Source organism: Jaculus jaculus, chromosome 21 (assembly GCF_020740685.1).
Source record: "Jaculus jaculus isolate mJacJac1 chromosome 21, mJacJac1.mat.Y.cur, whole genome shotgun sequence".
In the NCBI taxonomy this organism is placed as follows: Eukaryota; Metazoa; Chordata; class Mammalia; order Rodentia; family Dipodidae; genus Jaculus; species Jaculus jaculus.
Window position 1 is genome coordinate 7,234,178 of NC_059122.1, and position 21,189 is coordinate 7,255,366.

The 21,189-nt window shown below is 47.1% G+C and overlaps 1 protein-coding gene across 4 annotated transcripts in view; it reads right to left on the reverse strand.

Annotated features, from left to right (window-relative positions):
* The window catches only part of Usp24 (ubiquitin specific peptidase 24), a 143,938-nt gene that overhangs the window by 104,858 nt on the left and 17,891 nt on the right, over nucleotides 1–21,189 (reverse strand). For 3 of the 4 annotated variants that reach the window (XM_045139216.1, XM_045139215.1, XM_045139212.1), the window contains exons 2-7: nucleotides 13,541–13,706; nucleotides 12,404–12,471; nucleotides 8,984–9,127; nucleotides 8,269–8,391; nucleotides 4,478–4,513; nucleotides 2,360–2,425 (exon numbers count right to left, since the gene is read on the reverse strand). In XM_045139216.1, coding sequence (XP_044995151.1) covers nucleotides 2,360–2,425; nucleotides 4,478–4,513; nucleotides 8,269–8,391; nucleotides 8,984–9,127; nucleotides 12,404–12,471; nucleotides 13,541–13,706 — 603 coding nt within the window. The remainder of the gene's footprint in view (nucleotides 1–2,359; nucleotides 2,426–4,477; nucleotides 4,514–8,268; nucleotides 8,392–8,983; nucleotides 9,128–12,403; nucleotides 12,472–13,540; nucleotides 13,707–21,189) is intronic. The other variant, XM_045139213.1, reaches the window with a different exon arrangement.

A 21,189-nucleotide genomic window follows, 5' to 3' on the forward strand; every position in this document is an offset into this window, starting at 1 on the left:
GGCAGTCCACTGTTCTTTTAAATGTCACCGTCTTCAACGCAGAAGCGCCGCTGTCTAGGATGGGTGCTCTGCGGCCGCTGAGGCGCTCGTGGAGACGAGGAGCGCTCTGGGTAAGAAGCCGTCCACACTTCAGTCCAGTGGGGGGCCCGCAGTGTTTGCACCACGGCGCACCCTTCGCTCAACAGGGCTGGGGTCATTACAAACACCCATGGCACTTGATAAGTATCTAACAGCTAGGGCCACGTACGTGTGCAGCTGAGGCGGAGGGAAAGGTGCCTTTCATTGCTTTGTGCGGGTGTTCCTAACTATTTGGATTATAATAGTTTTTCCAAATACTTCACAAGTTAAAAAAACATGATTTGTACATCATATGGACTTAATTCACCCAGGGCAAAGCCACTTTCTTTTTTCTTTTCTTCTTCTTCTTCTTTTTTTTTTTTTGGTTTTTTGAGGTAGGGCCTCGCTTTATGTAGCACAGGCTGACCTGGAATTCACTATGGAGCCTCAGGGTGGCCTCGAACTCACGGCAATCCTCCTAACTCTGCCTTCCGAGTGCTGGGATTAAAGGCATGTGTCACTATCCTCGTTGATGTTCAACAGCCCGAAGAGCCAGTGCCCAGCCCTAAGTGCGCACGTTCTCCATGCAGGTGCGGAGACAAAGGCGAAGGTGTTCTTTGTGAGCACTTTGAGAAATGAAATTATTTCTGATGTTGCCTAGCACTTTAAACAACCACTGCTTAGGAATCAAGTAAGTTAGAAAAACCCTATCTGTGAAGAGAATCTTGTTTTATTTTTGAGGTAGGGTCTCTGTCTAGCCCAGGCTGACCTGGAACTCACTCTGTAGTCTCAGGGTGGCTTTGAACTCACGGTGATCCTCCTACCTCTGCCTTCTGGGTGCTGGGATGAAAGGCGAGCGCCGCCACACTCGGCTGTCTTGCTTTGGAAAATCACTACCTATTACCTTCCAGGTCAAGAAGGCCATTTCCCATGTGCCCGATACGCTCTACAGCCTCAGTGACTGCCGAGGCAGGAAGACAGGACTCCCCAGCCAGGGACGGCAGGACGGGGTAGTCCATTCCCACCACCGCAGGTTTTCGCGGGGCCCCTTGTTCCAAAGAAGGCCCAGGGAGCCGATGAGACAAGGTTCCGCAGGAGCGGCTGCCCAATCCGCAACGCAGCCCTGTCTCACTACGGTACTTTCTGCACTTAGCAGATTACGGGTGGGTCACCACAATGTGTGTACATGCCAACTACACGCTAGTCTGGAACAGAGCACAGAGCAAAGTGCTTTCGGCTACAGTCAGGTCAGCAGTCTGAGGAAAACTCAGGATGAAGCTATTAGCGCCATCGCAAGGTCAGATTCTTTCAGAAGAGCCTGGGGAGACAGGTGGCTCAATGCGAGCCTGAGGCGGGAGTTTCAATCTGGGCCGGTGTGGCAGCCCACGCCTGATCTCAGCAGGAGGGAAGGCAGGGGGGGGAGTCGGGGGCCTGGGGGCCAGCCGGCTTGGCGGATGCAGCAGTGAGCAACAGAGGCCCTCTCAACACAGGGGAGGCAAAGACTGAATCTGAAGTCCTCCGACCTCCACCCACAGGCTATGGCACACACACACACACCTTCCCCCACCCGCGTGAAAGTGTGCGCACACGTCCACACACAAACTCCTTTCAGAAAATAAAAAGAGAGAGAATGCTAAGCCCCATGTTAGGGTCCTTTGCTATTTATAAGCTTCCGTAACACCAAAAAGCTTACTGAAGAACCTGCCTAAAATAAAATATTCATAATTGTGCTTGTTCTTATGAGTTCTGATTTAAATAATCATTTAATTGAATCACAAAATTGTTATGCAAACCTATACCTGCCACTTATATCAGGTTTAATTTTTTTATTTTTATTTTTATTTTTTTTATTTTTTTTGAGGTAGGGCCTCACTCTCACTCTAGCCCAGGCTGACCCGGAATTCACTATGGAGTCTCAGGGTGGCCTCGAACTCACAGCGATCCTCCTACCCCTGCCTCCCGAGTGCTGGGATTACAGGCGTGCGCCACCACAGCGGCTCAGGTCTAAGTTTTTAATGTGGCATAGGTCTTTAAATAGAAAGACAATTTCATGCCACCATTACAAACTAACAGAAAGGTCCTGTTGGTACAAGGCAGACAGCAGGATAAAACCCTCGGACAGCGGCATCTAACCGTGGCGAGGAACGACTCTTGGTTATCAGGACCGTGGAGCCTGCTCTTCTGAAGTCGGACTTTACGTCTGGAATCTACCTGGAGGCCTTGGGTAAAGCTCCCTAGGCGCACACCAACCCAGTAACATGAACCTGCACACTGGGTGCAGGCAGCGAGGGGTCTCACTCACCCCAAGTTCCATATCTTCTGAATGGAGTTTGGCTCGGATGGCTGCAAATCCACCTAATTCTCCAAACTGAAAAGAAAAAAACACAAATTAATTTCAAAATCCTACATGCTGATAATTTAAGCAAGCAGGAAGGAATGCGTGAGCCTGTAAGGCTGATGGGAGAGTGCCCAGTAATGCAGTTCCGGTGCTCTGCTGGCATGCTGTGAAATGTGCCAACTTCAGAACCTCAAGTTTGTATTCACTTGTACATACTGCACAGAGAGAAGGGGAAGGGACCATAAGATACACACCTAGGAATGCATTCGCATTATTTTGCATAGCTACCACCGTTTAAAATGCCAAACTTTGGGGCCAGGTGTGCACACCTTTAATCCCACAGCACTTGGGAGGCCAAGGAAGGAGGACTGCTGTGTGTTCGAGGCCACCCTGAGACTTCACCTTATGAACACCAGGTCAGTCTGGGCTAGAATGAGACCCTACTTTGAAAAACGAAACAAACAAACATAATAAAAACCCAAGAAAATGGGAAAGATCTCTAAATCATGTTCATTGACCAGGCAAGGTATGCCCAGTGACTTGCAACGGCTGCATGAGTGCTGTGGACAGCAACTGACCACCTGCGGACTGATCTGAGGCCCTCTACGCTGTGAACCTGGTCAAAAGCCCAAAGCTGGCGAGGTCACATCCTCTGTGCAAAACTGCTACTGCTGTTTGCTAGATGGATACGTTATGTCCATTGAACAACCTTAAATATATCTATCTATATCTACATAGTTAATGATTTGAGAAAGAGAGAGAAAAAGGGAGGTATAGAGACAGAGAGAGAATGGGCGCACCAAGGCCTCCAGCCACTGCAAACAAACTCCAGATGTGTGCGCCTCCTTGTACATCTGGCTTACATGGGTCCTGGGGACTTGAACGTGTGTCCTTTGGCTTTGCAGGCAAGCACCTTATCCACTGACGCATCTCTCCAACCCAAATTACTTATCTTTATACTCACTGACTAATGCTGCTGACAGGTTTGGTCAGCGTGCTTCTTTTTGCAGTGGGTAGCAGTTATTGCAAAGGCTCGTAACTAGTCAAAGTGCTGAGGAAAGGTGACTATTGAAGGCTTGGCCCTAAATGACACACCTACATCACCCCATCCAAGGCTCACGGAACACCACAGAAGAAGGGGAAGGAGGAGGCAGCGGAGCGGACTGTCGTACAGGACTGTCTCCCAGGCACGGGGAAGCCCCTGCGCTCCTGAAAGCTAAGCAGACGCAACTGCCCGCCCACGAGCTCCACGAGACAGGGCCTGTCAGCTCTGTCGGGCAGGACGGGCTGCCAAGGCGCCTCGCCTCCCGAGGACTCCTGGGAAGGTAACGGTTGCTGGGGGAGGGAAAGGCAGTTTCTTCAGCAGTGTGATCACTGACAAATTGCCCGTGCTCCTATCCATTATGCATTCTTCTAGAAGCAACCCTAACTACACACACTCGGTCACCAAAACAAAGCAAACAAAACCAGAACTGAAGCTGGGCGTGGTGGCACGTGCCCCAATCCCAGCACTCAGGAGGCTGGGGAGCGCCTTGAACTGGAGGAAAACCTGACTGACAGAGTGAGGTCCAGGTCAGCCCGGGCTCAGGTCCCCAGAACCCACGTGGGGCCAGACACAGAAGGAGGCGCGCAAGTCTGGAGCTCCTGGGCAGGGTACGAGGCCTTGGTACTACCATTCTCTCTCTCTTTCTCTGGTTGCAAACAAACAAGAAATCAGTAGATTTTGAAGTGGAAGGACGAGTGGTGGGAACAGGATGGGGACAAGAGAAAGGAATGAGCTGCGCGTGGGGGCGCACACCTTTAATCCCACCCAGCAGAGGGAGGAGGATCGCCGTGAGGTCAAGGCCAGCCTGAGACTACAGAATGAATTCCAGGTCAGCCTGGGCTAGAGTGAGACCCTACTGCAGAAAAACAAACAAACAAAAAAAAAAAAAAACAGAGAGAGAAAGAAGGAAATGGAGGGTTAGCATGATCAAAATAAATTACAGACGTATATGAAAATGTCCAAATGAAACCCATTGTAACGTATAATTAATACAAAAGAGTAAAGACTTTAAGAAACATTTTAGTAAAAGTACACACCTTATTTACCAAGTCTACAACCCATCCGTGAGGCTCCTGAGAGAAAAGAACATCAAAATTAGTATCGAAATGCAACAGCGCCCCCATGACCAACGAACATTTCTTATATTCTAAATAGAAGTGAGAAGAAAAAAAACAAACATTAAACTTGAAAAAATATTTTGAAAGCTTTTCCCAAATGTTTCTTAATATAAATCATTAGTTCACATTACTGAATATACATTTTTTTAATGTCTGTAAGTCTGGATTTTATTGGAACTGCTACAATATGGAGTTTTTTCAAAGAATAGTATGACCTGAGTTAAATTTTCTAAAACCGTTATACATCTTTTTGTTTGTTTGTTTGTTTGTTTGTTTGAGGTAGGGTCTCACTCTGAGGCAGGCTGACCTGGATTTCACTCTATATTCTCAGAGTGGCCTCAAGCTCACGGTGATCCTCCTACCTATTCCCCCCGAGTGCTGGGATTAAAGGTGTGTACCACCAAGCCCAGGTATTTTTGCTTTTTCAATTGGTCTCAAGTGACCCAGGTTGGCCTAAGCCTAGATATGCAACAGAGGTTGGCTTTCTCACCCTCCAAACTCCACCTCCCAAGTGCTGGGCATTAGACGGGTGTGCCACCACACAGGATAAACTTGTATCGTAGAAATCAAAGATGATCACCAATAAAAGCAGGCAATCAGGAATTAAGAGACTGGAGGTTAAGTCTTGGCCTTATCAGTGACAACGAAAAATGAGCCCAGCATCCTCCTTTCCTGACCCCTCTGCACACGATGTCCATGAACAAGCTCCTCCTCCATCCTCTTCCCTTCCTGACTCCTGTGCACAGACCATTCTTTAAATATGCTTGGGTCCTAGCTTCAACACTGCTTCGCACAGGTCTTTCATGACCAGTACCCTGAGCAGGGAAGGCTCCTTCTCTTGTTCCTTTACTGGAGACCTTTTGTTTTCTCCTTTTATGTGATTAACACAATTTGAATTAGTTACATATGTGGTCATTTTCTTATTTTGTAAACTCTATTAGAAGATGAGGTCTGGGCTAGAGAGATAGCTCAATGGTTAAGGTGCTTTCTTGTAAAGCTTGAGATGGTCCAGGCTCACTTGCCCAGTACCCATGTAAAGCCAAATGCACAAAATGGCACATGCATCTGGAGTTTGCTTACAATGGCACGAGGCCTTGGCAACCCTATTGTCTCTCTCTCTCCCTCTCCCTTTCTCCTTGCAAAGAAATAATAAAACATTAGCCAGGCGTGGTGGCGCACACCTTTAATCCCAGCACTCGAGAGGCAGAGGTAGGAGGATCACCGTGAGTTCAAGGCCACCCTGAGACTCCATAGTGACTTCCAGGTCAGCCTGGGCTAGAGTGAGACCCTACCTCGAAAAACCAAAAGAAAAACAAAACAAAAAAAAAAGAAATAATAAAACATTTAAAAATGTAAGATCTATGAAAGCAAGCATTATATCGCTTCTTATCAGACAATATAAACAACCCTCAGTCAGTCACAGGAGAGCATAAAAAAAAACGATAAGCAACAAAGAGATCTGAAAATACAGCCAAGGAAGAAAGAAACATCTTTCCGAAGACCAGCAGGAAACTCCTCAGCTGGCCCGCGGCAGGCCACAGGATGGTACAGTATCTTTAATATTCTGATAGAAAGAAGGGAGTGGGAGGGGTTCCGATCATGGTGAATGTCTCTATTTATGGAAGTTGTCAGTACAAAGCTTAGAAATTTATTCTTAGAAATTCTGACAGAAAATAGCTATCAGTCCACAAAAACATACTGGAAATGATAGACATACCATTTCAGGCCATTAAAAACCATCGCGTAGAAAAAAAAAAAAGAAAATAAAAAAAAAATTAAAAAAAAAAAATAAAAAAAAAAAAAAACCATCGCGAACGGATAGTCACTATAGCATATTTTATAGGATATACCATCGTCTTTATGGGGTCAAAAAGAAAAAAAGGAAAGGACTAAGTAAGGTATGGCACAGCAAAGACAGGGACAAGCAGTTAGCGGTGTGGGGATGGCCACAGGAAACATGCTAAGGTCTTAATGGGGTGGCTCAGGAGGACAGAAGCTCTGACGTTTGAGGGTTGTTTAATCAGTGAGTGATCAAGGTGGGCATGGACAGAACAGCAGGCCAGGGCTGCGTTCTCTCATGAAGTCTGGTGCAGAGGGAACAAGCGGGAGCTCCAGAGGTGACGTGCTCCTTTCGGAGAGAAGCAATGCCCGAGCCCGTGGAGACGACGGGAGTGAGCGACCGCGAGGGAAGAGGAGCCCAGGCGAGGACCAACGCAAAGGCGACGCGGCTGAGCAGGCAGAGGTCGGGATCGAGGGCCGGGGCGGGAGGGCAATTCCTGCACGGTCATGAGAAACACAAAACGGACCCTTTCTGCTCTCTGCTGTGGAAACTGAGGGGAGACAGCGGACGTGGCCTCAGCGGCACGTCGGTAGTGCAGAGCACGCGGGCTTTTACGGGCTGGGAGGCGTCGTGTCGTGTGACTCCCGGGAGGAGAGGCTGGGGCGTCCGGGGAGGCTGCGAGGGGTGCAGCCTCTCAGAGCACAGGCTGCACGCTGGCTGCAGGCCTCGGCTCTCCCTGTGCTTGGTCATCTGGCAAGTACTTAAACTGCAGAGATACGTGGGATCACATGCCCAGGCCTGCATTCACTGCTCCTGCAACCCGAGAGCTTGTCATCTTTCTGGGGTGTGGCGTGCGACACCTACCCCCCGCTGCAGTCTCTGCATACTTGTAACTGTTCCCTTATTTTTAAGAATAATTTTTAAAAACATTTTATTTACTTATTTGAGAGAGGAACAGAGAGAGAGAATGGGCATGCCAGGGCCTCTAGACACTGCAAATAAACTCCAGACATATATGTCTCCTTGTGCATCTGGCTTATGTGGGTACTAGGGAATCAAACCTGGGTCCTTAGGCTTCACAGGCAAATGCCTTAACCACAAAGCCATCTCTCCACTGTACTATAAAAGCTAGGACCAGCTCTTTAAAGGTGACTACTAGCTTATAACCCCAAAGCTATAGTAACGCCAGACAGTAAATATTCAATAAATGGCACTGAGCCCAAACCTCTGCTCTTATTCAGGTAACAGACTAGTTTCTTAGCTCAATTTGAATTTTTCAACTGTTCTCAAAAAGTAGTAAACCATGTATTTCTCTGGGTACAGTCTCTGCCGCACTTACGCAGTTCCCAAGAAAACTCTACATGAGACTGGCGACTGTGTTTTTGTTCATTTATTTATTTATTTATGACAGAGGTGGGGAGAGGGAAAGTGAGAATGGGCGCGCCAGGGCCTCTAGCCACTGCAAACCAACTCCAGATGCATGCGCCATCATGTCGTCTGGCTTACGTGGGACCTGGAGAATCAAGCCTGGGTCCTTAGGCTTCATAGACATGCACCTTAACCACTCTCTAGCCCACTACTATACTTTTTAGGTGCAATTAATTACCTCAACTGCAAATGCTCTAGTCTCTCAAACATTTCTAAAAACCTGGGATACCAATTAAGCTGAGGTGCTGATAACTTAGTATGGAGGGCACTGAAGTCACTTATTTCCTTAAAACAATTTCAAACCTGTAAAATTCTTCATGATAATGCTTACCAGCTATGGGAAAATATAATTTCTGAACAAGTTTTAAGCAATTCTATAAACCATGTGCAATACATGTAATTTTAAAAGTTACTTTAATCCTGTGTAAAATGCTAATTTTATAGCACAGAAAAATTCCTTTACAGTATAGTTCTGGATGAAAACATGAAACACCACATTTACCTTCTGGAAAGTAGACGCAGGTGAAACAGCAAACATATTTCCCTCGCCGAACACTTCTGCCCAGTTCCTTTGCGACACTTTCATTCTGTTCTTAAAGTGGTATTCATTATCAGGATTGAAAGCCTGGGCCCACAAAGAGAACAGAGAAGCATTATCATTGCTGCTCTGGCAACACGTGAGCATCAGAAAGAGGGGGGACTGTGGCCTTGGCCTCGCGCTGCTGGAGCTGCTGGGGAGCACTGGGGCCCGGGCGAAGGAGTGGCGTGCCGTGCCCCGGCCTGAGGTGCCCTCTCGGGAAGACAGGGCTGCTAGGAGAGGCCTGGCTCCAGGCACGGCTCTGCCGGCTCCCAGGGGCCAAGGGCGACCGCAGTGAAGAGGCGCCGGGCTCACGAGGCAGAGGCAGGGAGGCTCGGAGGGGAAAGACGAGCGAGCGCTGAAGACAAGGCGGAGGCCGCGGGCAGAGGGCCGGCCCCCGAGCATTTAGGGTGAGAGGCGTCAGGGACACGGGGGAAACTCCCTAGTCAGGCTCTGAGCGGGGAAAATCCATCAGAAGTATAAAAATGCGTTTTGCAAACACTGGACGGTCGCTCTGCTTCAACCACAAAAGGCAAAGAAGACTCTAACAGCTATAATGGTGAAACGGTCACCGCCCATCATTAACTGCGCCCAGCGCGAGCCGGCGAGCCCCGAGGACGCCTCCCCTCAGACACGGTACCATCGTGAGCACGCCCAGGAGACCGGTGGGAATCGGGTCCTGCTTTATCCGCTCCGCAACCAGCTCTATCAACAACATCAGCATGTTGTAGATCCCTTCATGAATCTCCGTGCCCCACTTGTGGACTGCACTTGACGTCAGGAGCTACAAGAACAGAGGACAGTAGTCTGGAGTCTAGTTGAAAACAGGACACAACCCGACAGTTCCTGAGGTTCATCTTAATCGGGAACCGTGATCGAAGCGCTGCCGTCGCTGCAGCAGACCTGAAGGCCTGGAGCTGCACCGGGCCTGCCTTTGTCTCGAAATCGAAGCAGAGTTTTGTTCTGAACTCTGCTCCTCGCGTGAAAGCATGCTGCTTGAAGGTCATTACTTGCACTTCTATTTTTCATTGTTACTAGGGAGTGTGTAATAATTGTTAGCTAATTTTTGGAATTGCAAAAAGGGACAATCTGTTTCACGGAACCCATATGCTCCTTCTACATTGTGTACTTGAGGTTCATGTTCATGAGTGCATCGTCCCTCCTGCTGGCTAGACACATTTACAAACACTTGATTTTGCTTTTACCTCCCTTTATGGTACATAGAAAAACATATCATAGCTCTGTAAATGATTACAAAAATCCAACATACTATTCACTGTGCAATTATTTTTCTTAAGCAGAAGTATCAAATATAAAACAATGGTCCACTGGGGGCTAGAGTAACTGCTCAGTGATTAAAGGTACTCGCTTACAAAACAGTGATACATCTTATGATCGGACAGCTTTGTAAATTCATTGAGAATCAGAGAAAATAGTCTCTCTTTTTTGGTTTTTCAAGCTAAGGTCTCACCCTAGCACAGACTGACCTAGAATTCACTCTGTATTCTCAGGATGGCCTCAAATTCATGGTGATCCTCCTACCTCTGCCTCCTGAGTGCTGGGATTTAAAGGCGTGCGCCACCATGCCGGTTGGAGAAAAGTGGATTCTTGCAACCCTCAATCTCCTACTGTCTGGAACAGCCATTTAGAATTTAGAATTAACTGCCCCAGACCAGAAAACTAGAAACCAAAGGATCACACTTGAATTTGTAGAATGGTTTCATGAGGTTTGTTGTTGCTGAGATCGGGTCTTGCTACGCAGCTCAAGCTGGCCTGTAACCTCGTAGGCTGGCCTCAAATCACCCAGCTGTATTAGCCTCCCAAATGCTAGCACCAAGGGCTTGTGCCACCACGTCTAGCTCAGCTTTGTTTCTGCAAATGTCCCTGCAGAGGGACAATAACCATGGGATAAAAACCTCGTTTTAGAGCCGGGCGTGGTGGCGCACGCCTTTAATCCCAGCACTTGGGAGGCAGAGGTAGGAGGATCGCCAAGAGTTCGAGGCCACCCTGAGACTCCATAGTGAATTCCAGGTCAGCCTGAGCTAAAGTGTGACCCTACCTCGAAAAACCAAAAAAAAAAAAAAAAAAAAAACCTCATTTTAGGGGCTGGGGGGATGGCTTAGCAGTTAAGGCGTTTGCCTGTATAGCCAAAGGACCCAGGTTTGATTCCCAGGACCCATGTAAGTCAGATGCACAAGGAGGCGCAAGCTTCTGTAGTTCATTTACAGGGGCTGGAGGCCTTGGTGCACCCATTCTCTCTCTCTCTCTCTCTTCCTCTTTCTCTCTGCCAAATAAATAAATAAAAATAAATATATTTAAAAAAAAAACTTGTTTTAAAGAACGCGCAGCCTGAGTGAACGTGCACTTGGTCAGCTCCGGAGAGAAGCATCCGGCGCACATTGCCAAAGTACCAATTAGCTGCACTATTTGCCCAAATAAGCCAAACTCATCAAGACTGGATCTACACAGACCCATGAGGTAATATTTTTACCAGAACTTTTTGACTACATATTGATAAATTGGTAGGTAAATTCATCTAAAACACAGATCTTGATTCTACATAATCTTGACCCAAATGACAATTTAATCTTTTTTTCTAAGGTTAAACAACTTTTGTTTCGGAAACTTATTTTATTTTCTAGTTATTTTTAATTAATTGAGAACTTTACTGTATGAACATATTGCAAACTAGTCATATTTCCAACTGGGTTATACTCTTACGCTCCCTCTCCCTTGGCCTCATTCCGCTGAGGGCCCTCCTCCGTGGGTTGGTCACTGGTGGTCATGTAGGGTCATGAATGCACCAGTCAACTATCCAGGGAGATATTCCTGTCTATCAAAGTGTAGTTGGGAATAACTGTTTGCGAACGGACAGTTTGTTTCAGAGACTTGAGATAAATACAAATGTTATTCACCTACAGGTCTAGGGACTTCCTGCATATGGGACAAAAACAAGTGTCAGCTCCAGCAGTATCACACGGAAGGACACTCGTTTATTCCCTCAACCAAGGCTACTGGCTCTGCTGTGAGCCAGACACTTGGTTTCCCACTGGGTGGACAGCTGTGTCTAGGACAGACATAGTCTCCTCTTGTGAGGACAAGACTGGTGTTCAGAGAGGGGAGTCAGGTCAAGTCAGACTGCTTCTAGAAACAGAGGACCTGTGCTTTCCTATCTGCACTAGGAAAACTCTTCTCTAAGAGACGGGGCCAGGACAGGGAACAAGCCCAGCACCTCTGCTCTGACACATGGTGCATCTGCATGCCATTTTTCCAGGAAGAACAAGCTTTCAGTCATTTAAAAACACGTTTATGTTTCTGTCTCAGGAAAACAGTATGCATAAAGTGACTCATGTTTGGTGAGTGAATACAATCTTCTAAGTACCACAGCCTTACTTGACTAAGATGTACAGCCTCCAAGTAAAATTTAGACATAATCAATTCTTTAGCAATTAAGCAGGAGGCAGAAAATGTTATATTCAGCCAAAGGCAAGTATTTAAATATAAAAAAGTAAACCATTAATAAAGAGCAACTTATTTCACTAAAGGATCTTCAGTTGAAGCCATGCGTGGTGGCACATCCCTTTAATCCCAGCACTCAGGAGGCAGAGGTAAAAGGATGGCTGTGAGTTTGAGGCCACTCTGAGACTACAGAATGAATTCCAGGTCAGCCTGGGCTAGAATAAGACGTACCTCGAAACCTGCCCCCCTGCAAAAAAAGAATCCCCAGTTGAGGGATGGCGTAATGGTTAGGGCACTTGCCTGTAAAACCAAAGGACCCAGGTTCAATTTCCCAGGACCCACATAAGCCAGATGCACAGGGTTAGCACATGTGTCTAGAGTTCATTTGCAGTGGCTGGAGGCCCTGGTGTATCCATTCTTTCTTTCTCTCTGTCTCTTTCTCACTCTCTCAAATAAATAACTAAAAATTAATCTTTTTAAAAAAAGAACACTCACTTGATAAACGTTTACAAATTGATTTTACATACAAAAATCAAAACCTAAGGAAATTTGTTTACATTTGCCCTCACCCCATCAAAAACTTAAATTACAATTTTCTTACCTTTTTAAATGCTTCAGGCATACATCTATCCATAAATCTTTTACAATTTTCATCAGACTCCGAAAGACCTTGGTGAAATAAATGGAAAGGAGTTGTATCCATCATTCCAGATTCCAAATTCATACATGCAGAACTACTTGTCACAGAAACCTTGAGTCTTAAGACTTGAGTCTTAAAAGGGACTACAGATAATACGCCGAGGCAACAGGAGAGACGCACGGCAGAACTGAGGAGCCCGGCCCTGTGCTTCCACGTGCGACCGCGACGACCCGATCCCCTAAAGAGCAGCTGCCGCCTATTAGCCATGACCTTCCTAAGCAGGTGTATGAAAGTAAGCATTTTAAGCAAATGCCCAATTCTTCTTTCTGAAAACGAGTATGTGAACTCACTGTCAATGGGATACACAGAACTATGCCTACACCGTTCATACAGTGAAGTCAAAAACACTAACTGAATGAAAGAATCCACTGTAAGATCAACCTTTTCTTTCTGAAACTCAGCACTGGATTTTGTCACTGGAAATATGGATAAATAGTCCTTCCCTTCCTTCCTTCCTTCCTTCCTTCCTTCCTTCCTTCCTTCCTTCCTTCCTTCTTTCCTTCCTTCCTTCCTTCCTTCCATTCATTTTAAAATGCCTAGCACAGTACTTACATGTTAACGGGTGCTGAATAAATGCTAGTGTCATGAAATCATCTTAAACACACCATGAAAGTCTTTAGATTAAATCTAGGCCTAGTCAAAGAATTTCCTTTGACATGTAACCACGATGGTGAACTCTGCACACCCCTAAGTATGAAGCCTATCTCCTCCTAGCTCCTCTTTCTCTCTTCTTCCTCCTCTGCCTCAGGTGCCTGGGCCCACATGGCTGGGCGAGTGTACTACCACAGCCTTTTACTGGAACTCACACCACCAAAGAAGTAAGGCCTGGAATTCAGCCCATTTAAGGTACTCCAGGCTTCTGAGAAAAACCAGCCTCTGTGCCACAGAGAGTAACAGAAACTGAGAGAACAGTTAGTCTTCCAAGGTCACACGGACAGGCTATGACAAGAACCCAGACTAACCCTGGAGCCCTGCGGCAAAGGTCCCGTCACGCACTGTGCGCCCCGCGCCCCGCACCCTGCGGAGCACAATCCTTACCAAGTGTGGCGAGGTGGGTAGAAGCTAACAGACATTTGCCCAGTGACTCTTCTCGCTTGTAAGGGATGGACCAGTGATCCGTCAGAACACGGCTTTCCAGTTCATATAAATTTGTCGTAGGGAATTCAATTCCTTCCTCTGAGCAGTTTCCATTTTCATCGTTCTTCTAACAGGAAGGGAAGGGAATAGAAAGCAAAAACCCCAGGTAGTGAGTGACTCATGCAAACACTTAACAGTTCAGCACAGATAACGCCAAGAGTGTGAATACCCATTTCTTCCTCAAAAGTACACCCTTCACCAAGAATATCTCTGATATGTATATCTCCTTAATCTGAACTCTGAAGTTCTTGTTATTGAAATGATCACCATCCGCTGCCATGCTGTTCTCACGTGCTTTGTAACTAAGGGGACAACTTTCTTCAAGGGGTATTAAATTTGTCGTTTCCATCTCCTCACCAACGCCCTACTGAAGACAGCCAATCTGGAGGCAAGAAACCTCCAGTGTCAGAGTATTTCCTACACGACCACAGCAGTCCTTCTGGGCCCATGTAAACTCCACAACTGTGTCACTCTCCTATCAAAAGGTGTCACTGGCTTCCCCTAGCTCAGAAGTAGGGTTGACCTGTGTGCCCTGCCTTGACGTTCAAGCCTACAGCATGTACAGAGAACACCACCCCCTCCGGGCTCTCTCTGGAACCTCATCCCACCAGAACCAGGCCAGACACCCTGTCATGAGGGAGCCTTGTGTGTGCCCTGCCTCACAGCTTCCCGTGGGTCTCCAGAGGACCAGCTCCTGAGGGCCAGGTACGGAGCTTCCAGATGAACCCACGCTCCGGCCAGCATCTCTGTGCTAAGCCCGGGACATCATGGGCAGAGAGAAACTGACCAAGGGAAAAAGACGTGCACACAGACGTACATGCATGTGCATACACACACACAGATACCTACATGCATTCAAACCACACACACACACATACATGCATGCAACCACACATACATATATACACATGATACAGATGTTTGTATCTCACAAGAATAAGTCTTTATAATTTTGGGTTAAGCAATCATTTCTTAGATAAGCATAAATGATAAAAGAAGAAAGACAAACTAAACTCCATCAAAATTAAATCCCTTTGTGAAAAGGAGACTGTTAAGAAAGTGGAAAGACAATCTATAAAAGAAAAGTATTTGCAAATCCGACATGGGACTTGCTTCGAGCATACAAGAGAACTCTCACAACTCAGTGTTACAACAAAACACTCGATGAAAAGAAGGTCAAGAGGAGCCGGGTGTGGTGGCGCGCGCCTTTAATCCCAGCACTGCGGTGATCTGCTGTCGGCCATGGCCAACTCCGCTGCGTTCTCTGAATGCCACCGACAGTGAGCGCTTGGCCCCGCCTCCTCTGCACAGAGACCCCACAGCAGAAAGCGTCCGTGCTCTGAGCACGAGCAAGGTCCAGTAGCAAGGTCCCTGCTTTCACAGAATTATTCCTGGGTTCAAGCGCCAAGACGGCAACCTCACACACCGTGATGGCACTGGCAGCAAGTTCCATCTACGGGGAGAAATTGTTTTTAAGTATTTTATTTACATAAGGGACAAAGAGACAGTTAGAAAGAATATGGGAAGAAATCTGAGGAGGAGAACTTCATCCCGAAGCACATAGGTCCTGGTATCTTGCCCATGGCAGTGCTGAACCAGACACAAAACATCCCAGTTTTCCACCTGCACCGCCACAACTGAACCGTTGGGTGGCGAGCATGTGGTCTTTGAGGGCGGAAGGTGGCATGAACGTTGTGGAAGCCATGGAGCGCTCCGGGCCCAGGGAGGCCAGACCAGCAAGACCCCCGCTGCTGCCTACCGACAACTGTGATGCGCCTGACTTGGGTGTAATACAAAAAGGCAAACACTTCTTAGATGAAAGAAACACACCTGCGTGGGACGTGCTGCCTGCTGTGAGCCCAATGGCTCCACAAATCAGATACGCAAGACTATCCAGCTTCCGGGATCAGAGACGGTCAGTGTCGCTCAAAGCTTGTTTTAATAATAATTCAACTACTGAACTAACTATCCCACTAGCCAACAAGGTACTTCAGAGGACTTTTAAATGTTTGGTCAGCGTACAGAAAAATGCTGGAGAGATGTCTTAGCAGTTAAGGCGTTTGCCTTCAAAGCTAAAGGACCCAGCTTCGATGCACAAGGGGACACATGCGCCTGGAGATCAATTGCAGTGGTTGGATGCCCTGGTGGGCCCATTCTCTCTCTAATGAATAAAAATAAAAAAATTTAATTTAAAAAATGCGGTAAAAGAGAGACTGATTGAGAGGAGGAGGGGATATGATGGAGAATGGAAATTTCAAAGGAGAAAGTGAGGGGAGGGAGGGTATTACCATGGGATATTGTTTATAATCATGGAAGTTGTTAATAAAAAAAATAATTTTTTTAAAAAATGAGGAAGGGCTGGAGAGATGGCTTAGCGCTTAAGCACTTGTCTGTGAAGCCTAAGAACCCCAGTTCCAGGCTCAATTCCCCAGGACCCACGTTAGCCAGATGCACAAGGGGTAGCATGCATCTGGAGTTTGTTTGCAGTGGCTGGAGGCCCTGGCATGCCCATTCTCTCTCTCTGTCTGCCTCTTTCTCTGTCTGTATGTCATTCTCAAATAAATAAATAAAAATAAACAGAAAACAATTTTTTAAATGAGGAAAATGATGATGGAGGTAGTTCCTCATTTTGATTTCAGTCCTGTCTGCCAAGTGCTAAAGGAAACCGTGCAGACCACAGACGTTCCATTAACTCTGGGGATGTCGCCCTTATTTATAAAACATTCTCCAAAGCAGTTAAATTGCCTGAAGATCTGGTACTCCCTGTATTAAAGACTTCTACGATCCTGCTTCCTGACGACGGAGCTGGCGGACAAGGCCATGTCGGCCATCCCCATCGCAAGCTGCTGGCGCGCTCACTCCGTGGCGTAAGCAGAAGGCTCCCTGACACTTTTACAGAAGCTGACTTTGCTCCTCAGTCTTCATTTCGTTTCTTCATTTACTCAGAACTTCATACACAAGGCTTTTGGTCATCATTACCCAGAGATGAGGCCTTTCACATGGATGTGAGGCAGGACTTACGAGAGCCACATCAGGATCACCAGGTAGCACCCCTGGCTGGAGCGCGGTATTTACGGACGGCAGGCGAAGAGCTGAGGTAAGGGAGGCTGAGATGAGAGCCAAGGCGAGCGGCTCCCCGGGGGAGCACCTAGCTGGGAGCTCTCGGGTACGGCTCAGTGGCTGTGCAGTGTGCGCCCTCCGTCCCCCTTATGGCCTCTTGCCTAGTACCACGATAGGTAGGTGTTCAGAGTGGAATAACAGTATCGGTGAAGTTTCCTCAACTCTGAAAACAGGGACTGAAAGTATTCCAACTCTTCCCCAGACAGGTAGAATGGTAGGAGCTCAGAAATCACGACTGCAGAGCATAGGTGAAAATGCCTTCATGGAGCAAGGAAGCAGTGCAGTGGCTGAACCACACCCACACCCACACCCACCAGCTCAGCACCTGGCACACAAGGCTGGGGGATGGGCATCAATTCCAGGCCAGCCTGAGCTACAGAATAAGATACTGTTTCCAAACCAACAAAACAGGACTTACACAACGGATCCATAACCAAGGTTTGGAAAAGAGAGGATTACCAAGTAAGATTTCTTTTCTTCCAAAACACTAGGATTTTTTTTTAATTTTTGTTTATTATTTATTTATTTGAGAGAGGCAGAGAGAAATAGGGAGAGAGAGAGAGACAGAGAGAGAGAGAGAGAGACAGAGAGAATGGGCACGCCAGGGCCTCCAGCCACTGCAAACCTGCAGCCTGGGCTATCGAGTCAATTTCAGGTCAGCGGGGCTAGAGTAAGACCCTGCCACAAAAAAAAAAACATAAAACATACAAAAACAGGGCTGGAAAGATGGCTTAATGGTTAAGGCACTTGCCTACAAAGCCTAAGGACCCAGGTTCACTTCTCCAGGTCCCACGTAAGCCAGATGCACATGGTGGTGCATGTGTCTGGAGTCTGTAGTGGCTAGAAGCCCTGGTGGTCCATTCTCTCCTCCCCGCCCCCATCTAATAAATAAATAAAAATAAATTAAAAAAACAAAACAAAGAAATTCTTTTTTTTTAAATTTATTTATTTTTATTTATTTATTTGAGAATGACAGACAGAGAGAGAAAGAGGCAGAGAGAGAGAGAGAGAGAGAATGGATGCGCCAGGGCCTCCAGCCACTGCAAACGAACTCCAGATGCATGCATCACCTTATGCATCTGGCTTACGTGGGACCTGGGGAACTGAGCCTCGAACCGGGGTCCTTAGGCTTCACAGGCAAGCGCTTAACTGCTAAGCCATCTCTCCAGCCCCAGAAATTCTTACTGTAACATTCTGAATAAGGAGTTATTATCTAGCACAGGCAGTTCACATTTGCATTCATTCTTAATTCTGGTGAGATTTCTTTGACTAGGATTCTCACATGACCGATCGTGTGAGGACTCTCGTCACCACTGCCAGGGCAACCTTCAGTAAGGTCCCGGACCTTCCTTGCCATGAGCCGAGCCGTCCTCAACGACACACGGGAGGAAGGGTGCCGGGTGGAGTCCGGCACAGGCACACGGAGCCCGGGCTCCCTCCGAGCCGCAGGGAAATCTGCTCTCCGAGCTGCTCTCCTGCAGTGCGACTGCTCTTCCCAGCTCCTCCAAGAACGCTGTTCTGCGGACAATCTGCTGCTTCGTGAATGCTCCTGGATCTCTGAAACGTTTGCACCATCCTACTTCCCATACAATGAGTCTCTCAGAAGATTCCCCTGAATGGTATCTGAACACGTTAGACCCTTGCAACCCTCTTCTGTCGTCCTCTGTATGCAGGTGCTTTCCCATGTAAAACGCCTCCAGAAGAATCGTCCCTGGTCTGCAAGCCAGCGCGGGGACGACGGCTCGGTGGACAGACACCTGCAGTGCAGGCGTGAGGAATGGGAGCTGCACTCCTGCGATCTCCCGCACCGAGGGCACCCGGGAGGCAGGGACCGCTCCTACAGAGAAGCACTGAGCAATGACGAGACCCTGCCTCAGAAGAGGTGGAAAGCAGGCCTACCCCACCAAGCTGCCCTCTGACCTCCACACACACACATACGCACACACAACACACACGATGGCACTTAGATGCCCACACCCACACACAAACACACATACGCACACGTCACACACACACATTTTCACCCTAACAAAAGTCTGGGGCTGGAGGGATGACTTAGCAGTTAAGGCACTTGCATGCAAAGCCACATGACACAGGTTTGACTCTCTAGGACCCACGTAAAGCCAGATGCAGGGCGCATGCACCTGGAGTTCCTTTGCGTTGGCTGGAGGCCCTAGTGCACCCAGTCCCTCTCTACCTGCCTTTCTCTTTCTCCCCCTCTCTCTTAAAAAAATATAAATAAATAAAAATAAAGGGGCCAGGCATGGTGGTGCACGCCTTTAATCCCAGCACTCGGGAGGCAGAGATAGGAGGATTACCATGAGTTTGAAGCCACCCTGAGACTGCACAGTGAGTTCCAGGTCAGCCTGGGCTAGAGTGAAACCCTACCTCAAAAAAAAAAAAATTAATTAATTAAAATTAAAATTAAAAGTATTTTTAAAAGGTTAGGATATGGAGCCAGGCGTGGTGGCGCACGCCTTTAATCCCAGCTCTCAGGAGGCAGAGGTAGGAGGATTGCCATGAGTTCAAGGCCACCCTGAGATGACAAGAGTTAATTCCAGGTCAGCCTGGAGCAGAGAAGACCCTACCTCGAAAAACCAAAAAAAAAAAGGATATGGGCTGGAGAGATGGCTTAGCAGTTAAGCGCTTGCCTGTGAAGCCTAAGGACCCCAGTTCGAGGCTCGATTCCCCAGGACCCACGTTAGCCAGATGCGCAAGGGGACGCACGTGTCTGGAGTTCCTTTGCAGTGGCTAGAAGCCCTGGCACGCCCTCTCTTTCAATCTCTCTCTGCCTCTTTCTCTGTTGCTCTCAAATAAATAAATAAAAATAAAATTTTTTAAAGGTTAGGATAGTAATTTTTGCTCTGTATTTTTTTTTCTTACTACAATTAAGAAAACAGAGGGGGGGCTGGAGGAATGACTTAGTGGTTAAGGCGTTTGCCTGCAAAGCAAAGAACCCAGGTTCAATTCCCCAGGACCCACATTAGCCAGATGCACAAGGGGACGCAGGCGTCTGGAGTTTGTTTGCAGTGTCTGCTGGAGGCCCTGGCGTGCCCATTCTCTCTGTCTCTCTTTCCCTCTTTCTCTGCCAAGTAAACAAATGAATAAAAAAAATTTTTTTAAAGAAAGAAAAAAGAGGGGGTTGGAGTAATGGCTTGGCAGTAAAGGCACTTTCCTGCAAAGCCTAAGGAACCAGGTTTGATTCCTCAGGACCCATGTAAGCCAGATGCACAAGGTGGCGCATGTGTCTAGAGTCTGTTGGCAGAAGCTGGAGACCCTCGCACCCATTCTTTCTCTCGGTCTGCCTGCCTTTTTCTCTCAAATAAGTAAATATAATAAAGAGAAAAAGATGGGCTGGAGGAATGGCTTAGTGGTTAAGGCGTTTGCCTGCAAAGCCAAAGAACCCAAGTTCAATTCCACAGGACCCACGTGAGCCAGATGCACAAGGGGACACACGCGTCTGATGTTCGTTTATGGTGGCTGAAGGCCCTGGTGCGCCCATTCTCTCTCTCCCTCTTTCAAATAAATGAATACATTATATAGATACATACGTACATATATATGTACATACGTATATACATATGTATGTATATAATTTATATATATGTGTATGTGTGTGTGTGTGTGTATTAAAAGGGGGGCTTTTCCTAATCACATTAAAGATATCCTGCTGTAGGAGATGATGTTTAAGCTGCATCCAAAATAAAGAGTCCAACTTCTTCACCCCAACTATACATTACAAACATGGTAAACCCTCAGTTCTCATGGACCTCACCCACCAGCTCCCCCCTCCTCCTCGAAATCTCTCCTCTACTTGGTTTCTAGCATGGAGGAGCTGTGGGCAGTGTCTAGATGTCTGCGCACCTTGCAGAGCAGTCCCCAGACCTTGGGGAGCAGTCCTCAGACCGTTTCTTTATGTTACCTACCCTCCCTGCCTGGGGCCTGGGGGCACACTATGCCATTTTCAATCTTATTTTCATTATTATCCCTTGAAAGTGCCCCTTTAGGCATTTTTCCTTCTTAATTAACCCAATCCCCACGAAGTAAATACTATGGAATGATTTTATTAGGCAGGCCTGAATGCAACAATGTTGCAATTCATTAACAAACCTTTTAACTCCTCCTAAATGACCTTTTTTTTTTTTTGTTTGTTTGTTTTGATTTTTCGAGGTAGAGTCTCACTCTGGCCCAAGCTGACCTGGAATTCACTATGGAGTCTCAGGGTGGCCTCGAACTCACAGTGATCCTCCTACCTCTGCCTCCCGAGTGCTGGGATTAAAGGCGTGGGCCACCATGCCTGGCTTCTTCTTTTCTTTATTTATTTATTATTTTTTTTGTAAATGACCAATGTTTTGGACCCTTTGAGGGAATATTATCTCTGAATGCCTGACCTAATGGTCCTAAATACTATCTCTAGGTTGAAGTCTCGC